The sequence below is a fragment of the Lissotriton vulgaris genome, chromosome 6 (genome assembly GCF_964263255.1).
Source record: "Lissotriton vulgaris chromosome 6, aLisVul1.2, whole genome shotgun sequence".
Taxonomy (NCBI): Eukaryota; Metazoa; Chordata; class Amphibia; order Caudata; family Salamandridae; genus Lissotriton; species Lissotriton vulgaris.
In genome coordinates this window covers 1,401,048,804-1,401,072,022 of record NC_141694.1, presented here as the reverse complement: position 1 = coordinate 1,401,072,022, position 23,219 = coordinate 1,401,048,804, and the positions used below count along the sequence as shown (strand labels likewise).

Below are 23,219 nucleotides of genomic sequence, written 5' to 3'. Positions count from 1 at the left end.
CTCAGAAGGATACTAACTCCACTTTGGATGCTATTTTGACACGTCTCAATGCCGTCCATGATATTGTACAGTCTACTAAAACCAATACCGACTTACTGCAAGTTGAGGTGGCTGCTATCCGGAATGACTGTAAAGCATTATCTGTCAGGGTTACAAATGCTGAATCTCGTATTAGTGTGGTAGAGGACTCTTCACACCAGCATTCAAGATCTCTTCTCCAGCTAGAACGTTCGATGGCGGCCTTACGCAGAGACCTTACAGAGCAGGAGGATCATAATCGGAGGAGCAACCTGCGTATTTTTGGCCTTCCTGAAGATGCAGAGCAGTCTGCTTCCTCCATGATTGACTTCCTCTCCAAATGGATTCCTTCTACCCTACAAATATCCTTTCAAAAAGACTTTGAAATTGAGAGAGCTCATCGGGTGCCTGCGTTCAAGCCTAAAAACTCCACTTCTCCCAGAGCAGTAATCCTTAAACCACTGCGCCATCAGCATTCAGAACAGATTTTGGCCCATATGAGGAAAGTCAAGTCGGTGGCTTGGGAAGGTCATCGGATTACTATCTCCCAGGATTTTGCCAGAGACACTGTGATCCGAAGGAAGGGATTTCTCAATCTGCGGAAACGTCTGTTGGACATGCATATTCCTTTTTCCTTTGCTGTTCCATCCAAGTTTTGTGTCACTTTCAAAGGCCGTTATCGGATTTTTGATGAACCTGCTGATCTTTCCTCTTTTTTGGATAACCAACTTGAGTCTCAGATGGATTCTTCTTCAGCTCCTGCCTCTTCTGGGACTTGAATTTTTGTCTCTGTTGTTTCACATGGTTTAGTGAGTCGTGCTGTTTAGCATATACCTTTGTTTTTTCGTTCCATATGTTGATTGCTGGTTGCTACTCGTTTTTCCACTGATTTGTTTGTCACTTGTCCGTTTTACTTTATACTTGCTATTGATATTTATCCACTTCTACCGATACTTGTCTATGGCCTTTTGGTCTTTCTTGATTGTCCTCCTTGTTGTGGGTGATTTTTGGTTCCTCTCTCATGCGTCTCTTATCTTCCGCTATCTGTTTCCTATTGTATTTTTTCCCACCTTTGGTATTTTTCTGGCTCTTCTGAGTTTCGCATTTTCGTGTTCTTTATTGGGCCTCGTGGTCTAGTACGTTTTACTGTTTCACATATATCATTGTCTTTTTGCTCTCCATGTTGTTCGCTGGTTGTTACTCGGTTTCCATTTGATTTGTTTGTCACTCGTCAGCTTTAGCTTGTCTTGTTATTGGTATTTACTTTTTTCTCGGTATTTGTCTGTGACCATTTTGTCTTTCCTCATTATCCTCTTTGTGGTGGGCGCTTTTTTAGCTTCTTCTTCATATTTCTCATATTTGCCGTTCTTTGTTTCAGGTTGTCTTTTTCACCCTCCCTACTCTTCTTATCTTTCGATTTTGTATTTTGCCGTGCGGTGCTCTTCCCTTCTCTTGGTGTAGGTTACTATATTTGTTTTTGTCATGCAGTTCGGTTCGTTGTGTCAGTTTTCCTCTTTCTCCTCATTCATTTGGTTTATTTTTCCATATTTGTCTTTATTGTAACTATTTTATGGCTCCCTGACTAGTATTTCTTTTTGTCACTTGGTGGTATTCTGCTTATATTTTCGCTCTGTGTTTTTCACCCTACAACTCTTATTCCTGTTGATATCTAATATTGCTTGTCACTTTAGCTGCTTAATTTTACAATTTACATATTTCTTGCTTTTCTTCTCTCTATTTACATACCATGTACTACTGCCTTTTTATTATATTTTGATAGTTTCTTGTTTTGCACCATCTTTTGTTTTTTATATTTACTCATTTGGTTCTTTGTGTTGCATTTATGGTTTTTTGCCATTTACTTGTTACTATATAGCTAAGATCCTGCTATCTCATTCTAGCTTTTATTCAAACGCTTGTTATTTGATATGCCTCATATCATATTGTATTTTTCTGTTTTGGTTTTCGATCATTGCTTGGATTTGCTTATTCTGTGCCTCTTTTTTGTAGCTTTTCTTTCCCGATGTCAAGTATGTTACTGGGTTAACTTATATTGTTCTACGCTCATTGCTTGCTGTTTCCTTTTCCAGTCTGGGATCTATTGCTTTCTTTACTGCTCTCTTTCCTGACGGTCTGTTGTTTCCCTCTCCATGTTCCCCCTGGTATGAGTTGGGTCTCCCATAGACCTACCCTGGCGGGTCTCTTTTTCTCTCTTTTTCCATTCTTTTTTCTTCTTTTCTTTTTTCTCTTTCCCTTTTCTCTCTTCTTTCTCTTTTCTCTTTTCTCTTGGATCTCCTGGTGGCTTATCTCTACTTTATGTCAGAAGGTGGTGGTCTGTTTTTCGTCCATCTGTCTTCATTATTTGGTATGTTTTTTCTGTACGTCTATGCCTGGCTTAAATGTTGTTTCCCTTAATGTTAAGGGTTTGAATCATCCGGTTAAGAGGGCAAAAACTTTAGATTATTGCAAATCTTTGTCTTCGGATCTGGTCTTTTTGCAAGAGACAAAATTATCCCATAAAGAGGCTCTGTGGTTGCGGAATGGCTGGGTTATGGATGTGGTATGCTCTTGGTAAACGTAATGGTGTGATCACCCTTATTTCTAAAAATTCTGGCTTATCGATCATTTCTTCTGACCATGACTCTGAGGGTCGTTGGATTTTATCTAGATTATCTGATGGTACTCATGATCTTTATACTTTTAATATTTATGCTCCAAATAATGATGATCCTCTTTTCTGGCAGAATATCACTAAATTACTGTCCCGAACGCCTCATAATGGTAATCTAATAGTGGGTGGGGATTTTAATTTGCCGTTGGATCCGTTGTTGGATAGAAATTCAGCTTTTTCTTTTCGCCCTCCTAGAGCTCACAAACACTTATTACACATGTGCTCTTCCGCTAATCTTCATGATGTCTGGCGTCTTCATACCCCTACTGGCAGTGATTTTTCTTTCTTCTCTTCTCCTCATTCTAGTTTCTCCCGTATTGATTACCTCTTGGTTCATTCGTCTAAGCTACAATCTTCGTCTTCACCGTACATTCATCCTATTCTTGTCTCCGACCATGCGGCGATTTCCTTCTTCCTCTCGGGGCTCGCCCCTAAGAAATCCTCCCCTTCGTGGAAATTGAATGCGGAAATTCTTTATGATGACGCTGCGGTCAGTGCCTTGCAATCAGAAATTGACCAGTTTTTTTCTGTTAATGAAGGGTCTGTTCATTCTCCAGTGGTTTTGTGGGACGCCTTTAAATGTACTCTTCGCGGTTACATTATTAAAGTTATGGCACAGAGAAATGCTGCCATTAAGAAGGAACTTTCTGATTTAGCAAATAGTATTAAACGGAATTAACTCCTTTTTCGTCAAACAAAAGATTCACAAATTCTACAAACTTTTAAAAATCTAAAATATTCGTATAATGCTCTTGTCACTAAGCGGGCTCATATTGGTGTTCAAGCACAAAAGTCTAAACGGTTATTGTTAAAAAATCGTGCTGGTAAGGTTTTAGCAGCCACATTGAATTTCCAGGACTCTGGTTCTAAGTCGTCTCAAATTTCTTCTATCTCTGATAGATCCGGCGTTAAAAAATTTCAGACCAAGGAGATCCTTGCGGTCTTTCGTGATTTTTATGATAATTTATACACTCCTACTAATCCATCGTCCTTGGAGGCTTGTCAGGAGTTCTTAAGTACTATTCCTATTCACTCTGTTTCTGACGAAGTTGGGAGAAGCTAGGTACCTCAATTACAACTGAGGAAATTACTCTTTCTATTAAGGCTACTCGTTCTGGCAAGGCTCCGGGACCTGATGGCTTTCCCATTCTTTTTTATAAAACTTTTCTTCCTTTCATGGTCCCTCGCCTAAAGACCCTTTTCGATGCATTCATTCAACGAGGGGCGGTTCCGGTACAGCGGCGGATGCTACTATTGTGGTTATCCCTAAGGAGGGGAAGGATATCACGGACCCTAAAAACTTTCGTCCTATCTCCCTCCTTAACATGGAGGCCAAAATTTTTGCCAAAATTCTGGCTATACGTTTGGAATCCTATATCCCTTCTCTGGTTCATCCGTCACAGACTGGGTTTGTCAAAGGTCGGCTTGCTAGGGACAACATTCGTACCTTTTGCCATATTTTGGGGGCAGCTACACAATCTACGCTTCCTGCTGCAGCTTTAGCCCTTGACGCCGAGAAAGCTTTTGACAAGGTCTCTTGGCCTTTTTTGCAAGCTGTTCTTCGTGCTCACAATCTTGGGGACTCCTTTGTTAATATGGTGATGTCTCTCTATGCCCACCCTCGAACGAATATTAGAGTAAATGGAGCTACCTCTGAGTTTTTTAGTCTTCGTCAAGGTACTCGTCAGGGTTGCCCCCTGTCCCCGCTTTTGTTTTTACTTGCTATTGATCCGCTTCTGAGACTATTTGATCTTCATCCAGACATTAAGGGATTTACGTTTGGTTCACAGTGCCTAAAATTAGCGGCGTACGCAGATGTTGTCCTTATTTTTTCTGATGATATTGTTTCAGCTATTCCTGCGATCACAGATATAATTGGCCTTTTTTCTACGGTCTCTGGCTATTGTAGTACTTTATCAGATACTGTGGCTTATAATGAGACTCAGACCTTAATTAAAGTCCGTCATCTTTTAGAAACTTGGTCTCCTAAACACATTTCTTGGTGGGGCCGAGTCCAAACTTTAAAGATGATGGTTACTCCGATTGTTAACTTTATTTCGTCTATGCTCCCGTTGAATCTCTCCTCTTCCTTTTTTCGTGAGATTGATTCCATCACTTCCTCATTTCTTTGGAGTGACAAGAGCGCTCGAATTGCATATAAATCCTTGAGGAAACCCTATGATATAGGTGGCTGTAATTTCCCAGATTGGGGGAAGTATCAGGTTGCTTTTTTAGCCTCTCAAGGAGCGTTGTGGTTTTCCTCACTTCCTGGTCATACCCCTTCTTGGATGTGCATCGAACAGGCCCTCTCTTTTCCTCTTCCGGTCTCCTCTTTTTTAACCACATCTTCTTTATCTATTCTTTTTTCTCGTGCTATTATTTTGGATACCATTGCTGCTGTTAAGTTGGTCGATCGGAGATTGGCAACTCCGATTCATAAATCTAGGTGGTCGTCTTTGTGGCGTAATCCCCGCATAAAGGTTCTTATTGATCCTCCACTCATTCAATATTGGCCTGCCAAAGGTATCACGTTGGTGCGGCATCTATATAACTCCAATGACGACCCGTTACCCTTTTCTTCTTTAGCTCGGCAATTTTCACTCTCTAATCTGGATTTTTACACTTTCTTGAAAATTAAAGTCGCTCTTGCCAAAGTGCGTCTTGTTCCTAATTCCCCTTTGGTTTCTCTATTTTCTTTGTGGCTCAAGTTGGTCACATTGCTTCACGCATTTATACATTTTTGTCCTCAACATCTTCAGATTCATGCACTATTGCGCAGCAAAAATGGTCCTCGTCACTTTGGAAAGGAGATAACAGAGCACGTGTCGTCGGACACTTGGCAATTGATAGGTATGTTCTCTCTGCGCAATAAAATTGCTCCTTCTTTATTTCAATCCAAATTTTTCTCCATCAACCTTCTTCATTGGACTCCTAAGCGGCTTTGTTCTCTTCATTTAAAAGATGACGATTTATGTTGGAGTTGCGGATTGGCGGTTGGTGATTATCCACATATGTTCTTTCATTGTTCACTTCTCCAGCCCTTTTGGGATCTTATTCATAAACATCTCATGTTAATTTTTCAAATTAAATTTCCTCTTTCTTTTCCTATGGTCCTATTGGGACCCTGGGCTTCCCAGGAACCTCTGCCATTGGATACCTCGGATATGCAATTGTTGGATCTTTTATTGACTGTGGTTGTTAAGGTAATTCTTATGGAGTGGAAGTCTTTTGCTTCTGTTTCTTATCACACATGGTGGGCATGGGTATCCTTCTTGAGAAGTGCACACACTTCTGTGGATAGGGCTCATCTCACTCCCACTATTTCTTTTAACGTTTGGAGAACTTTAGATACCTATATGGATTTGGCCTCAAGGGGTTTGGTCGATCAATATCCCTTTGTGACGTCTGGTAGACTGGTGTCTGTAGTGTTTTGCTTTGCTGCGCCATCCAGTGAGATCCTTCCTTTTTCCTTTTTCTTCTTCTTTTCCTTTTTCTTCTTTCTTCTTTCTTGTCTTCTGTCCTCTTTCCTTTTCTCTTTCGCCTTTATCGTTCTGTTTTTTAAATAATGATGCCACTCATGGGTTCCTATGATTCCCTAATGCCACTTTGTTTCTTGATTTTTATTCTTGTTTTACGAGATATGAGTTGTGGCAATTTATTGGCTATTATTTCATATTCTGATGAGTTTGTGGATCTTTCCTTATTTTTCATATTGGTATCATTATGAACTGTACCTAACTGTTTTTATCTTCTTAAAATCTTAATAAAACTATTGAACTTAATTTTTTTTTAAAGAAATCAAGAATTGCCCACCTCAATGTACTATTCTTAGGATACGAACTTTCAAGTGAAGGCAAAAGCTTAGCAGCAAACTTTTTAGAAAAATGTGCGCTGCTCCAACCTTCAAAAACTCTGAAAAACTTACATTCAATTCTAGGCTTCCTGAATTTCGGAAGAACTTACATTCTAAACTACGCAGAAAGGGTTAAACCTCTCTACGAACTAATCAAACCTGATTTCAAACAAACTAATTGGACTCAAAAACACACAGAAATTTTGCGTTCAGTGCAAACAAACATGTTAACAACAACCCATTTACAGACACGCGTAAACGTACGCAACCTTGCAATCCGGATCATCTCAGGAAGATGCGGATTCACGTACCTAACCTGTAATGAAGGTGAAAAGGTACCAATAGCTTATAAATCACACTTGTACACACAAGCTGAAATGAAATTCACTTCAACAGAAAAAATTCTGACAGCGGTTCAAACTGCAGTAGCAAAAGAGAGCTCTCACACAGGGAAAACGCATGAAGGTCGTTACTCCTTTACCTGCCTTAGAGGCAGTGACAAAGGCAAGCATTACGAATGCAAAAACTTTACATCCAAGGTGGATACAATGGGTTAATTATCTTGCTGCAACAGACGTTGAATACATTTTTGACCCCTACTTGAAAACTCAAGAATTTCTACAATACGAACAAGAATGTCCTCTGCCCACTGAGATTCTGCCTCGAGAACACTACGGATGTATAATGTATACAGACGGATCAGCACAACCTGCAATTTGGGGAAAACAAGCTTATAGTGCTGCGGGTGCAATTGTTAAAGGTCGCTGACGTAATGGTAAATTCCGACCTGTGGTCACAAAAACTCAATCACCAGTAGACTGTACAGCTCAGCGACCTGAACTACAAGCTTTCAAGATGGCGCTTGAAAATACCGATCGCTAATTCCCCACACTCATAGTGTGCGATTCGTATTATTGTGTCCAATCTTACAACGAATACTTACAGAACTGGGTTGAAAACGGTTTCAAAGACGCAAAAGGTGGCACAATGAAGCATGAATTGTTTTGGGAACAAGTAGTTCTATTACAGAAGGAACTACAAAAGACTCACGTGATCCATACACTGAGTCATCAGCGTGATGGCATTCACGTTGCAGGTAGTTCATTGGCTGATGAAGCCGCAAAGGCAGCTGTGCAAACAGCTTCCGTAGCTGCAATCACTCGTTCAAAAACAAAAATAGACGGTGAAACAATGCTAGTTGTCAATGCCACAAGCAAAGGCAGTGGAGCTGTGTTACCTCTAAACTATCCACGCGAATATTCATACATAATTGACGCCAACTCTGTTCCTTTTGCTCGAATCCCTGGAGTGGGGGATAGGGTAATTTCCAAACAGGAATCGGAGAGGTGCTCTGGTTCAAGAAGCACATATGGGAGAGGGTCTGATACATAAAGGGATCTCAAAATCTCTACTAGAATTAAAAGAGATGTACTGGTGGCCAGGGATGAATGCCCACATTTACGAATTTGGAATTAATTGCGATGTCTGTTACAGAGATCACAGCTTGGAGTGCTGCCATATTCCTGACTACAGTGTAGCCAGCCCGGTACAGACACCATTGTTAGATAGCATTAGACTATCCATGCTCAGACGTCCCTATGGACAAAAGCGATCCCACAACTATTAGGACAAGATTCATTTGGATGTGGCCTCAGCGCTCGGCTGACGCCCGAACTGTTATAAAAGATTTGCGAGTCTTTATCAGCACATACGCAATCGGCACGCTACATTCTGACCAGGGCCCTTTGTTTAGCTCCAAAGCTTACAAGGAGGCCATGGCCAGTTTGGGCATTGCTTTGCGGTACTCAAGTCCATTCCATCCTGAGACCTGTCTGGATTCCAAAGATTGGGGATCTGGTCAGAGAGAAAATAGCGGATAAGAAGGAACTTGGGCCTTCTTACAGAAAATCTGTACCTGTCTTAGCAATCCAAGGATCAAGAACAGTTTTACTGCCGCCCCTTACTGGAAGAAAGGAAAACCGGATCGTATCCATCGACCTGGTAAAACCTTACCATGTGGCCGATAATAAGTAGTAGGCCCATAGGACTTCAAAGATGTAGCAGACGACCAAATCTTGCTACTATTCAAGAAGTTCAAACTGAAAGACTCATCACCTTTGAAGAATCTGCAGTGAGAAAAGGACTATGCAACAAAGCCATGGAACTTGTGCCTCTTGAAACCCAAACAACAGCTTGTCAAGAAACTCCCGTCTACAATGATGTAGCATCTGACTATACTAACATGTCAAGGGACCCAGCAGCTCCAGCGATTTCAAATAATCTGGATGCAATACCAACAATTGACAGAACTGCCTCTGGCTATTTCATCAACTTTGACAGCTTTTCTGAGGATCCCAGTGAACCTGAAACAACACCAGCAAATAAAACTTTCAAGGAACAAGTAACAGAACTTTTTCACCAGCTTGCAAATACATATCTAGTTTCACCATGGGTTGAATTTTGGATTGTGTTAGGTGTACTTTTTCTCCTACTATGGCTTATTCTTGTTTTCAGTTTGGGAAAGCTGATAGATGGAAAATATAGTGTAAAATAGACTTAGCAAGTAAGAACATCAACTTGCTCTTGAAGCCACACAAATCATTTCATTGTGAGCAAAGAGACCTGTCATCAGTAAACATCACAGCTGTTCCCCTACCAGGTGGTATAGCTTGGGACAGAACTGATTATGACATTTATGGTCCTGTCGAGCTGCTGAAGATTCCACACCAATTTAAGGTTTCCTTGAGTGACTTTGTTTCACCCAGCACATTTTCTGATGATTGGGACTTTGAGACTGTTAATAACATGATGTCAGCAAAATTTACAAAACATGAATACTTAGAAGGTTCATCAGATTATGAACAAATGTATTGTTTTAATCATTCTACAGACAATAATGATCCCTCTATCTTGAGAACTGGGCTTACAAAAATTGCTGGATGGATGAAAAATAACTTTTTGAAATTAAACGGTGAAAAAACCGAACTCATAATCCTAGGAAAAAATAAAGAACTCTGGGGACCCCAACACTGGCCCCCAGAAATGGGCTCTCCCCCTATACCAACTAACCAGGCCCGTAACCTTGGCTTTGTGGTAGATGACACTCTTAGTATGCACCAGCAGGCCATCAAAACATCAGCCACCTGCTTTGTCATTCTGAAGTGGCTAAAGAAAATCTGCTGGATGCTACCAGATCACGCCAAAAGAACTGTCATTAACGCCCTCATAACATCCAGATTGGATTATGCCAATATACTATACTTGGGAGCCAAAAAAGCCACTGTTCGCAAACTACAAACCGTACAAAATGCTGCGGCTAGATTGCTAGGTAAAATTCCCATCCATGCACCTACTACCAAACTCATACGAGAATTACACTGGTTGAAAATTGAGAGCAGAATCAAATTCAAATCATTATGCTTTATGCATAAAATCTCAGCAAACAAAGCCCCTAAATACCTGTTAAATCTGGTACAACACTACCGTCCATCCTGGACGCTGAGATCCGCAACAGCAAACAAATTTGCTGTGCCTAAAATAAGACTATCACGCATGGGAGGTAGATCCTTTGCCTACCTTGGCCCTCCCTGTGGAACTCTATGCCACAGGCTTTGCGCTCAGAGGTTAATCATATCAGTTTCAGAAAAGCCATTAAAACTTGGCTGTTTAACATCTAGTCAGCTGTCCAAACTTCCTTCTCTGAATCACAAGCGCCGGGAAACCCTTTGTTGGGTAGCTGTTTGCGCTATACAAACTAAAAACTAAACTAAACTAATTTTGGTCATCATTTTTTGCACAAATCTGCAAACCCTAGAAATGTTTTAACTTCTTATCAATGGGAAAACATTGTCCAACGCCACCAAAGGGTAGCTCAAAAACATTTTATGAAAAATGTCCATACTTCTCAGGTTTTAATGTCACACATCCAGATACATTTTACTTTAAAAATGTTAATAAGACAGGAATGAAAAGTATGTTGACCAATTTAAAGCAAATGTATTCTGCCGCCTTTTATGCTCAATTGTCCACATTAGGTTTTGACTTTTGGAAACACAACATTGAGACAAAAACTGTCTGGGGCACAAAAGACTGGCAGGTACAAGGTTTAGAAGCCTTATTCAGAGCCTGCATCATCATAGAACAAATAATGTTTTTAAATGAAACTGTTCAACAGACATCTTGTCTTGGCCTTGCTAAGATAAAAGACTTAAACAAACCGTCCATACCTAAACCCACACCTGATAGTAATGAAACTATAGATGAGGAGGTAGACGTAAAATTTATTTTAAATCAAAACAGAACTAATCCTAATTGGACAAAATGGTTAATCTGGCCCACAGACACGAATAACTGTCAAGATAGATTCCTGAACAAGACACAAGGGTTTACAGTAATTAGGCCAGATCCAAGATATGTCCAGAGACAACATCCAGGGATTATAACAACTTACAGTGTAGGAAAACTGTGCCTTGAGTGGCTACAAAAAATCTGCACTCCCAGATATAAAACAACACTTATCTTTACTTAAAGATGGCGTTGACTTGAGAGACTTCTTACAAGGACCTCGCAAACCACGTCATAAACGTTTCATATATGCCGATATATATGCTGCTTATAATGAGGCATGGAAAGTCCCGCAAATGGAAACTGCAGAACGAATACGAGAAATTGATCGTATTAATTTAGAGAAAGCTCTCTCTGTAGTTGACAATGGGTTAACGACTCTGTCATCCAGAATTTATTCTTTGGACAGCATTGTATCCTCTGCCATAGACATAATGGAACAGGACTTGCTAATGCTACAACATGGACAGTTCAACTGCGTTCTATAATGCTGCTAGGCTGGACATTACAAAATCTTCGTTCAGGCTATGTGCCTTGGCATCTAATCAACACCACGTCATTGTTTACTGGATTTAACATTACAGATAAACAAATCTCTTTGGCACAGAGGAGAGCAGACTATACGGTGCTGAGCATAGAAAAACTGGAAAGATTACCATTAACCGTTTCTGAGAAACCAGCCATGGAATGGATTATACATGGCACCATAACGATACCAGTGACAATTTTCCAGTTTTAGTATTGCTTAAAACACATAACAGCGGGCCTGTATGAAAGGTTGGGTAAAGAATACATAAAGTCGACCTGGGATTTACCATACACACACAAATGTTGGAGTGGGGAAAAGGAGGTATTTCTTAGTGGTAAAAATTGCAAAACCACACTGAGCGGTACACTTCTATGTCAGGGTATTAATTTACATAGAGCCTGCGATGGTTCTTCAACCAACTTATTGTGCCACCTGCGGGGTTCCCCGGCAGCAGCGATAGATCCAATTTTTAGGCCGGTTTCCATTGGAAGCTACATAATGTTGAATGATCACAGCTGTTTGAGGAATGATGCCAGGAATAGCCTATCTCGTTAGTGTGTCAGCCAGGGTCACCTGTATGCAAGTATTGTTTCCTAAAAGTAAGACAGACGGGGAGTCGCCGCTATGGCTTTCACTGAACATCTCTTCTATTCGAATTGATACTTTAAGCAGAATGAAAGTCATTCTTTTACAAAAAACTGTGCCACTGACCTCGTCCAGAGAGACATATGATCTGCAAGTTGCAAGGTCCGCAGCGGAGATACATGCCTTATTATCAACAAACTGCCTCATACATTTCGCAGAAATGTTAGGTCGTATCCTAAACATGTCTGATACCAGTGGTATTGTACATGTATTTAAGACAATTTTTACGGGACTGTTAACACCCTTTGAAGTAGTCCTAGGCATTTTTCCAAACTTCGTGCACTGTGTTCGGCGGCCTGCCTCTCATTGTGGGACTCGTAGCAGGGATACTATTTTTGATCCTTCTGCTCCGTTATGGCAAGTCCAGTCACCAGCGATACCCAGATTACCATGGAGAACGCTCTTCTGGCAATGCAGTATTGTGAGCGCATAACACAGATTCTTGGCTAGGCTCGTTTGAGAGATTTGAATACCACATGGTTCCTTTCGTTCAGATCAATCTGGCAAGATTGCATCTTACCTGTTCTTCGATGCCTGCTTTGTGGAGAGGAATGCGTGTTGGATATCTGTCTAACACTTCCATCAGCACTGCCAACGGATGTTGACGCTTTGCTTGGTTCGGTAACGGCTCATGCATTGTGCTGCCCCCAAGGGCTACCAATCCTGATGACGGCATTCATTGAGGTCTCACCGGCAATTCCAGCTGAGGATGAGATACGTGGACCAACAGGCACACAGGTGCCATCTACTGCGAATATTGCTAATGCGACTGACGCTGACAGCGATGCTTCCCATCTGTGTACGATTGATCTACTTAATGAAGTGGTTCAACTTTCACCTACTGTGGTAGACGATTTCTTTGCCAGATTTAATGTTTTCTCCTGACACCGAGAATAACTTTGTAAATTAGCACACAGCGTTCTATCAGCATAGAATTCGACCTTCGTTTTTCAAAATCAAAAACTTCTAACTTTGGAACTCTATTTTTCTACGATTTGGTCTGACTTTTTCCAAAAATTTAACTTTGGCACAAAATAATCTGCTTAAAGTAGAGCTATTCTTAGAGAACAAGAATTCTTTGAATACTTCCTAGAAACAATATTGACCTTATCCACAAACCAAAACAGTTTATATATGCTGCTATGGGATGGTCTCGAAGCTTTTTTCTTCTGTATTCAGCGCCATTTCATAAATATAATTTTAATGATTCATTCAGTTAGCATTTTCAATATCATACGCTCATATATACTTAAAATGGAATCAATGCTTTTAAATGCGTACAGTACAAATGCTCATTTTCGTGTACAACCATTTCAAATGCATTTTATGTATTTTTGGGTGGGATTGTAAACATGTGCTTTAGCAATGTTTTAGTGCTTAATTTAGTAATGTCGAACATAATAAAGTGGAGTGGGTGTTGTATAGCATTTTAGGACCCTAGTGTAATTTTGCAGATTCATGCCCTTCTATAAGTATAGAGAGCCTTGTCCTTATATAGCCATAGAAATCATAACCATATTTAGGCATAGCCCATGCAGTCCAAATACGGCATGGCTACTTCCACTAGTTCCGAAAATCCACAACGATTTCTTGGAAAACTCGGATTTAGCAGTTAGGGACTTCTCCTTGCTTGAATATTGATTTGTCCAAGAACTCATGGAGTTTTCAAAGAACTGAGACTCTTTGATGACGTTATTATGTCCACCTTTACGTCAAACTCTGCACCTTCAAGGTATACATATGCCCACACTTGCCCAAGCAAACACACAGTGGTTTGGAGCAGTTCGACTATCTACTTGCCCGACGCAGCTCGCTACAGCAAGTGCTGAAGGAAGCCGACCCTCCAGCTGGCGCACTGAGAGAGACGCTGTCTTTTCTCTTGCCAAGAAATCCAGCTCCAGTGTTTCCAAGCTCCCCTTGCGGGGTGTTGGGAAATCAAGTTCCGAGACAGAGAGATACCAGACCTCCCTCATTCTAAACCAAGGTACGGAGCTGATTAGACCCTAAGAGAAATCTTGGATACATTCTTGGCAAAAAGAATACTAATCTTATGCTACACCACACTTACTTCTTCCCTCGTACTAGACTTAGGTACATCGGGGTAGGCGTATTTTAAGAAGCACCAGTCTAGTACTTTTTAGTCTTTATTTATTTATGTATGTATATTATGGCTTAGAAACCATACTATGCTTTTACAGTATTATTTTATAATACTCTTTTTGCTGTACGCATTATACTTTACAGCCAGTATTACGATTGTAGCAGTTCATTTCTTCTGTATGAGAAAAAAGACTTCAATAAATACTTTTATTGAAAACGCCTGTCTCTATTTCTCTGCACCTCTGGTGAAACAAAGCATGCAAGAATGACTGAGTAAAATATCTATCTATTGTTTCCATGACTCTGAAGATACGTTTTATCTTGGGGAAACAAAGTTGTCATGTTTATGCGGTTGTCAGTAACTAATCCCTTCTTGTGAAAACGAGAAAGTTTCTAGTGACCTCTGAGCTAGCTGGCACTCACAATTAAGTTTAATATAGTGCAGTCCTCCCGGCTGGGACTGGCCGTATTACGTCTTTCCACAAGATGTATCCCTGCAAGGACGCACTCAAAGACGGGCAAATCCTGCAAGTTGTAGCAGCATTTTAATTCCGAAAAACCAGACATCACTTGCCAAATTTAAATAAAACACCCTACGCGTAGTAGTTCCATTCTATAATTCATCCCTTTGGTGGGTTCTGCCAACAAGACAAACAATAAGTGCAATATTAACTCTCTCCATTGAGCCTCGGTCAAGTAGACTCCAGCTTGATTTCTTAAAAACCTGTCTTTCTGTGCACTCGAGTGCATCCAATCTGCACGGTGCAGCCCACCACAAGGTGCCTTCCTTGGGAAACCTGCTAAGCCACAGTTATTTTTCCAACAAAACCCCATAAAAGTGTAATTGGTTGATGTGCAATGGTTTCTTCAAGTGTCCAAAATGTAAAGCATGCAAGACCACTCATGTGGTTCACCTCCTGGAATGTGGTTGCAGCGAACAATATTTGGGCAGCACTGTCATCAAACTAAAGCTGCACATAAGGGTCGCTGTCAACAAAGACTTTACATATGTGATGGCGAAACACATTTGGAAAGATCATGAAGGCCAATTGGAGAATAATTTCTCTTTCTCCGGCATTGAACATATTCTGATTAAGATCAGGGGAGGAGACCGAAAAACAGCACTGAGAAGAGCCAAATTGAAGTGGATAATCACAGTGGGAACTAAGATCCCATGGGGCCTGAATGCAGATGCTGAACTGTACACATTTCTGTATTATTTCCCATGATTTTTTTTTTCTTTTGAACGTTTGTGATACTTCCCTAATTCTATTTTGAAATATCTTTTATCTTGTCACCGGGGTTAGAATGTAAAATGCAATTTGATTGTGTGCAAAAAGATTGTTTTTACACATCAGACATAGGAATGAGTACAAGGGAGCAATTCTTCTTATTTTGAGGTATGAAGATGAGGAAACCGTGGTTTTGCATTGTAGTGTCTCTGCACTCATTGGATAAGAGAGTCACATTCCTTTAGACACATATGAAGAAGACTGTCACATTTCTTTTAGATAATGTTTTATATTGATGACATTGTTCTTAATTGGAGGATGAAATCTTGCCTAAATTGCTCTGGTGGGATTTAGGATAAGCACAATTGTCTTTTCTGGTACTTTAGAGGAGTTTATATATTTCAATATTAGAGGATGAAATCTTGCCTAAATTGTTCTGGAGGGATTTAGGATAAGCATGATGCACTTTCCTTGTACTTTACAAGAACATCACATTGCACTTTATATCTATAAGTGCAGTAGAGGAGTTTATATATTTCAATATAGGTAAAGCATGTGGCACTTTTTTGTTCCTTTGTACTTTACAGGAAAAGCATCCTGCACTTTCTAGTAGCTAGTGCAATGTTGGAGTTAATGGATTTTAATATTTTAATATAGGAACGGTACGTAGCACCTCTTACTCCTTGTACCTTACAGGTGAAGCACATTGCACTTTGTTTAGATCTACATGTGCATTTTAAAGCTGTATAGGGCTTTTTTTATTTGTGTGGAATCTCTGTGCTTTACATCCTATATATTTTAATGTTTGCACCTTTTCGCCAAATATTTATTATTATGTTGGTGTTGTCTGAATATTGGGATGATTAAGCACACTCCATCTTAACATGTTACATAAGGGAAGCACCTTGCACCATATATAAGTAAGGGATTTAGAATGGACTCTGTCTCCCGAGGTCCATTTGCGGACTTGAAATGTACGCAAGACAAGAATTAGTGCAACCATTGAAGGTTTTATTTCTCCAGTGACTAAAGTTCCCAGTATGCCCCACAGTACAATCAAGCCAGTCAATTTGGGGGCGGAATTAACTGGGATACTTAAGAACTGGAGGCACGTACCTTTTCAAAACCGACCACGCCTCTGAAGAAGAATAATTCGAAACGCGTCAGGTGAGGTGGCGAACTGGCTGTCTGAATGCATCGGCAGATGGAGGACATTCATACCCAAAGCATTCAGCTAATTACTTGAATTGGAGTGCGGCTCTTTGCTGGGGCAAACTTGGAGCGTGAGATATATATATATATATATATATATATATATATATATATATATATATATATATATATATATATATATATATATATATATATATATATATATATATATATATATATATATATATATATATATATATATATATATATATATATATATATATATATATATATATATATATATATATATATATATATATATATATATATATATATATATATATATATATATATATATATATATATATATATATATCCAATGTTACCAACTGATTACTGGGGCTTCCCTGAAGTATACACACACAGCACAGTGCTGTATATCTGACTGGGCTGGTACTATGCAGCTGCCTTTTTTTTATGTTTTAGTCCTGATTATAATTTACACACTTCTCTCTCAATCTTCTCCTCCATTACCAGGGGCTACTCCTTCGCTATGGCGGAGGAGCGTCTCCCCACTGCTTTTAACCCCTTGACCGTGGTGCAAATTCCACTCCGGTGCTGGGGAATTAATGAGTGGGCATGTTTCGGACGGCCCCCGGCCGTCCTCCACACACGCCTACTGTGACGTCGGAAGGCCGGGCCCGTCCGACGCACCCAACAGGTTCAGCATTGACAAACATAAAATAACAATAACCTAGAGTTATTGTCATTTTATGTTTGGTGTCCTGCTGCTTTGCGGCGGGTGGGTGGGCAAGGCTGCTCTGCTCTCTGAGCAGGGCAGGGGAGGAGTGGTTTGCCCACTCCTAAGTGCGCAATGACTGTTTGGTCGGCCCTCTCGGCCACCCAAACTAGTCATGCGAACTTCCCTGTTCTCCATGCAGGCTGCATTACAGCCTGCATGAAGAACATGCCCACCCCTCCAGCCCCTTACTGAGCAGCGTGTCACAGCGCTCAGACCAATCTCAAAGCTGCATTGCAGCATTGTGATTGGCTTAGGGGACGGAGCCTGGCTTCCTGCTGTGCAAATAGAGGAACTACACAGTCACTTTAAACGGTGTTAGCACAGAGCCACAAGAAGCTCATACTCAAGGAACAGCTTGTAACTTTACACCAGTCCCAAGTTGAGTTTTGAATGGTGTCTTCGGTTCCTGAACTCCAGGCAAGTACCTATGTAGCCCAATGAGAAATCCTGATATTGCCCCATTAAAAATTCAGCAGTTTAGGTCAGCAAAATTTATACTGTCACATTCATATTATAGAACCTGAAGTAGGTCTGTTGCAGTTAGGGTACTATAGCAACAACAGAGTGATGGATAGAATGCTTTAATTGATCTAAGTCATTAGCAGTCGCTCGAGCCGCATTCCAGGCCATTGTTTTTCACCCACCATGCTACTCTAGACAATGGACTACTTTAATCATCAATCAATCAATCAATCATGATACTTGTATTGCGCGCTACTCACCTGGAAGGGTCTCAAGGCGCTGGGGGAGAGGGGTCCGTTACTGCTCGAAAAGCCAGGTCTTGAGTTGCTTCCTGAAGGAGTGATGGTCTTGGGTTAGCCAAAGGTGGATGGGGAGGGAGTTCCATGTCTTGGCTGCCAGGTAGTAGAAGGATCTTCCTCCAGCGGTGGCTATGCGGATGCGTGGAACTGCGGCGAGGGCGTGGCTGGTCGATCGTAGCTGGCGGGTGGGCGTGTAGAAGGTCAGGCGGTCGTTGAGGTACTTGGGGCCCAGGTCGTGGAGGGCCTTGTGTGCATGGGTGAGGAGTCTGAACGTGATCCTCTTGCTGACGTGGAGCCAGTGCAGGTCTCTCAGGTGGCTGGATATGTGGCTGTGTCGGGGGATGTCCAGGACGAGTCGTGCGGAGGCGTTCTGGATGCGTTGGAGTCTTTTCTGAAGTTTGGCCGTGGTTCCGGCGTAGAGGGTGTTTCCGTAGTCCAGTCGGCTGGTGACGAGGTGACCGTCTTCCTGGTTTCGGTGGGGATCCATCGTAAGATCTTTCGGAGCATGCGCAGGGTGTTGAAGCACGATGATGAGACGGCGTTGACTTGTCTGGTCATCGAGAGGGAGGAGTCCGGGATGAAGCCCAGGTTGCGTGCGTGGTCCGTTGGCTTGGGAGTGGAGTCCAGGGCGGGGGGCCACCAGGAGTCGTCCAAGGCGGATGGCGATGACCCCAGGATGAGGACTTCCGTCTTGTCTGAGTTCAGTTTCAGGCGGCTGTTCTTCATCCACTCGGCGACGTCTTTCCTCCCTTCGTGTAGGCTGGTTCTGGCGGCGGCGGGGTCATTGGTGAGTAAGAGAAGATCAGTTGGGTGTCGTCGGCGTAGGAGATGATGTTGAGGTTTTGTCGGCGTGCGATGGCTGCGAGGGGGCTCATGTAGACGTTGAAGAGGGTTGGGCTGAGCGATGATCCCTGTGGTACGCCGCAGATGACTTCGGTGGCCTCGGATCTGAATGGGGGGAGGCAGACTCTCTGGGTTCTTCCGGCGAGGAGCGAAATGATCCACTCCAGTGCCTTCTCTTGGATTCCGAGGTTGCTGAGGTGCTGCACTAGGGTGCGGTGGAAGACAGTGTCGAACGCTGCGGAGAGGTCCAGGAGGATGAGGGCCGCTGTCTCCCCGTTGTCGAGCAGGGATCTGATGTCGTCGGTGGCTGCGATGAGGACTGTCTCGGTGCTGTGGTTGGCTCGGAAGCCGGACTGCGAGTGGTCGAGGGATCCGTTCGTCTCGAGGAAGGCGGCAAGCTGTCTGTTGACGGTCTTCTCGATGACTTTGGCAGGAAAAGGGAGGAGCGAGATGGGGTGGAAGTTCTTGAGGTCGATGGGGTCCGCTGTTGGTTTCTTCTGGAGGGCGCTGAGCTCTGCGTGCTTCCAGTTTTCCGGGAAGGTGGCGGTGTTGAAGCAAGCGTTGATGATGTCCCGGAGTTGGGGTGTGATGATGGAGTCGGCTTTGTTGAAGACGTGGTGGGGGCAGGGGTCGGTCGGGGATCCGGAGTGGATGGTGTTCATCATGCGGGTGGTGTCTTCGGTGCTGCCCGGGGTCCAGGCGCAGAGGGTTGTGGTGGGGGGTGTTGGTTCGGTGGTTGGGTGCGTGGTTGGTGCGCCAAAGCTGTTTTTCGGCGATCTTGCGGTGGAAGAACGAGGCGAGTGAGTCGCAGAGGTCTTGCGAGGGAGTGATGTCGTTGTTTCCGGCGCTGGGGTTGGAGAGCTCTTTGAAGATGCTGAAGAGTTCCTTGCTGTTATGGGCGTTGTTGTCCAGTCGTTCTTTGAATGCTGTCTTCTTTGTGGTGCGGATCAGCTGGTGGTGTTTGCGGGTGGCGTGCTTGAGGGCAGTCATGCTGTCTGTGGTCTGGTCGTTGCGCCAGGCTTTCTCGAGGGTGCGGCAGTACCTCTTGGAGTTCTTAAGTTCGTTGATGAACCAAGAGGCTTTCTTGCTGCCGTGTCTGCTGGGAGGGGTCTTCAGTGGTGCGAGGTCGTCTGCGCAGTTGGTGATCCACTGTGTGAGGTTGCTGGCTGCTTTGTTGGGGTCCGTTGTGCTGGCGGGGGGGGATTCCGGCTGAGGGAGGTGGTGATCTGGTCGGCGGTGATCTTGTTCCAGCTCCTGCGAGGAGCCTGTTGCAGGTGGTGGTGGGTCGTGGTTTTTTTGAAGCTGAAGTGGTCGCATCTGTGATCAGTCCAATGAAGTCTGGTGGAGTGGCTGAAGGCGATGTACTTGCTGGAGGAGAAGACTGGGTCAAGCGTGTGGCCGGCGTAGTGGGTGGGGGTGTTCACCAGTTTCTTGAGTCCGAGGTTGGCGAGGTTGTCCAGCAGGGTGGTGGTGTTGCTGTCCTTGTTGGTCTCCAGGTGGATGTTGAGGTCCCCTAGGAGGATGTAGTCAGCGGAGGGGAGGGCGTGCGTGCTGATGAAGTCTGTGAAGTCTTCGCTGAATTGTGTGCGTGGTCCCGGGGGTCTGTAGATGAAAGTGCCTCTGAGGGTGGTCTTGGGGTCGGTGTGTATCTGGAAGTGGAGGTGTTCGGCGGCGGTGAAGGTGTCGTCTGCGCTGGTCGTGATGTGGATGGTGTTCTTGTGTACGATGGCGATGCCTCCTCCAATCTGGTTGACGCGGTCCCTTCGGGTGATCGTGTATCCGTTCGGGATGGCGATGGCGATGTCAGGCGCTGAGGAGGCGTTCATCCAGGTTTCCGTGAGGAAGGCGACGTCTGGTGATGTTGTGTCGAGCAGGTTCCAGAGTTCGACGGCGTGTCTGTGGACGGAGCCGGTGTTGAGCAGCATGCACTTGAGGTGGTCGCTGCTGGTGCTCGGCTTGGCGGGTGCGTTGCAGGTCCGGAGGCAGGTGAATTTGCAGGCTTGGCAGGTGAAGGGTCCGTGGGTGCGTTTCGGGGTGGCTCGGTAGCAGGCGGGGGGTCGCCCGGTGTTGAGTGCGTTGAGGGTGGCGGCGGCGTAGGTTCGTCTTGTGGTCTGGCGTCGACGAGAGCCAGGGGTCCTGGCGCTGGGCGCGGGCGGGCGCAGACGGGCTTGCCATTGGCGCGCCTTCGGCGCACAATCGGTGCGCCCGCTGCGCGTGTCTGCTGCGCGTCCGCGCGGTCTCCATTTAAGGCGAAGTGGGAGGGAGGATCAGCTTGGAGGCGGGAGCGGGGCGGCCAGTGGGGACACAGGAAAAAAAAGGGGGCTGGGCCGCGATGGAGCAGCGGCGGGGAGCGGAGGGGGGGTCACACCAGGGGAGCCAGCGACAAATAGGAGAAATACAGAGAAATACAGTGCAATATAAACAAACAAACCAGGGGGAAATTACGACAGAGGCACAGGGGACAACGGAAGGAAGGAAGGGAGAACGAGCAGCAGCAATGAGGGGGCAAATCAATACTGACCCTTCTGCTTATGGGAACTGTCCGTCCCGAACTGCCTGGGGAGATCCCTCCAGAAGGGACCACAAGCAACTTCAGACTGGTTCCACCCTACTTGAGACTCCTATGGCACACTAAATACGTGGCCCACATCTGGGCACACAAGTAGCACTTAGGGTATCACCTGCAACATCAAGGTGATGGAATGCGTGACTCATTCTCAGCCACTGGTAATTCTCTTGCTGCATTCCAAGCCTCGAGAAAAGCTCCACTCTTGTCTATCATGGACGTAACCAAAACTCTTATCTTATAGGATCGTTACAAATAAAACACTGCAAACCACTCACTGCCCCACAGTGTAGTGTGCTACTGGTTAAATAATTCTCTTCAGCTCCACGTAAAGGGGTATGAAGTGGGTGAACAATGGCAAAGCAGTGCAGGTCGTTCTTGCTGCCGATCCTGCCACCCAACCCATCCTTCACTCAACTCCTGCAAATGGCCATGATTTAAGCTAAGGTAAAATTGGCTTTGCAAGCAGAGAAACACTTGTCTAGGTTTTGAAGGATAGAAGGCACGTCCACAGGTGTGGGTGTAAGACCCCTGTAGGAAATGTCCACCCAGGAGAAGCCCTCAACAAACATGACACTGTAGAACAGGATTGTTAGATGCATCAAGCTTCTTTGTCAGCATAAAATGGGAAATGGAAGAGTCTAGTTGAATGTGTTGCATTACAGTTGTTCATTTAATGCATGTTTTAATTTGTTGCAAGGGACATTTGAACTATTTCAGAGGGATTCTATTAAAACATTTCAAAGTGATTGTTCTTTTTTTCCTTAGCATTCTGGGGAGAGTCTGAAGACAGTGCCTCAGATATTGAAGACGTGCTTCGCCCACAAATTGAAACTACAGATGCAGATGATTTTGACGACTTCTACGACTAACAGAGTGCAACTGAGTGGAGATATGTTGTTCCATTGTAATTAAATATGCCCGTCAATTTACTGAATATATACTTTTTTTATTTTGTTTGCCCTGAAACAGGTTAATTGATACCAGCAAATATAAACTTCTCACAAACCTATAGACTACTCGTTCTTTTTCTAAACTACTTTAATATTTGATTTTTCCTCTGAGGATATTGACAGAGAATGTGCTTACTTCGGGAGAATGTACTGCCTGTAGCTTGTAAACAACATTTTCTCATAAATATAATTCATGTACCGCATTCGAACCATCTTGAATTACTTACTGGCTCCAAAGAGAGTGTGCTGTGGTCAGTCGATCAAAAATAGCTTGAGTGCAGACCATGCCACTTAGTGGCTGTTTACTAGGTCTGGTATTAGAAAAATATTTTATATAATCAGTGGCAGTCATTAGATCTAGGATTGTTTTTCCATAGGAAATTCCTGTGTTTCCAATTACTTTTGCGCAGTTTGACGAATCTCCACAAAACAATCAAAAAAGTGCTACTTTTTGACTAGTATGCGCATGGAAAGTATCTGAAAGAGACACGTTAGTGATAGATTCCTTACCTTAGAATATCCCCTGGCGTCAGACTGGATCCGGAAATTTTTGCGTAGCAGTACCCTTGCACGTCGGTATGCGTCGTCTGCGGCTCCGTGTCCGTCGTCGGCGCCGTGATGACGTCGTCGGAGTACTTAGACGCCGCCTCCGCGTGCTGACCTCAGTTCTTTTCTTTTTTTCGCGCCAGCAAACGCAGATCTGGAAAAAGCAGTACTTTAGTCACTTTTTGACTATTTTTTTTTAATCTC

General features: G+C 43.4%; 1 protein-coding gene across 3 annotated transcripts in view; it reads left to right on the top strand.

Annotated features, from left to right (window-relative positions):
- KIZ (kizuna centrosomal protein) overlaps window positions 1-22,526 on the top strand; it is an 880,037-nt gene extending 857,511 nt beyond the window's left edge. For all 3 annotated transcript variants that reach the window (XM_086927508.1, XM_086927510.1, XM_086927509.1), the window contains one exon: window positions 22,285-22,526. In XM_086927508.1, the coding sequence (XP_086783634.1) occupies window positions 22,285-22,388 (104 nt within the window). In that variant the 3' untranslated portion in view covers window positions 22,389-22,526. The remainder of the gene's footprint in view (window positions 1-22,284) is intronic.
- The last annotated feature ends 693 nt before the right edge of the window (window positions 22,527-23,219 follow it).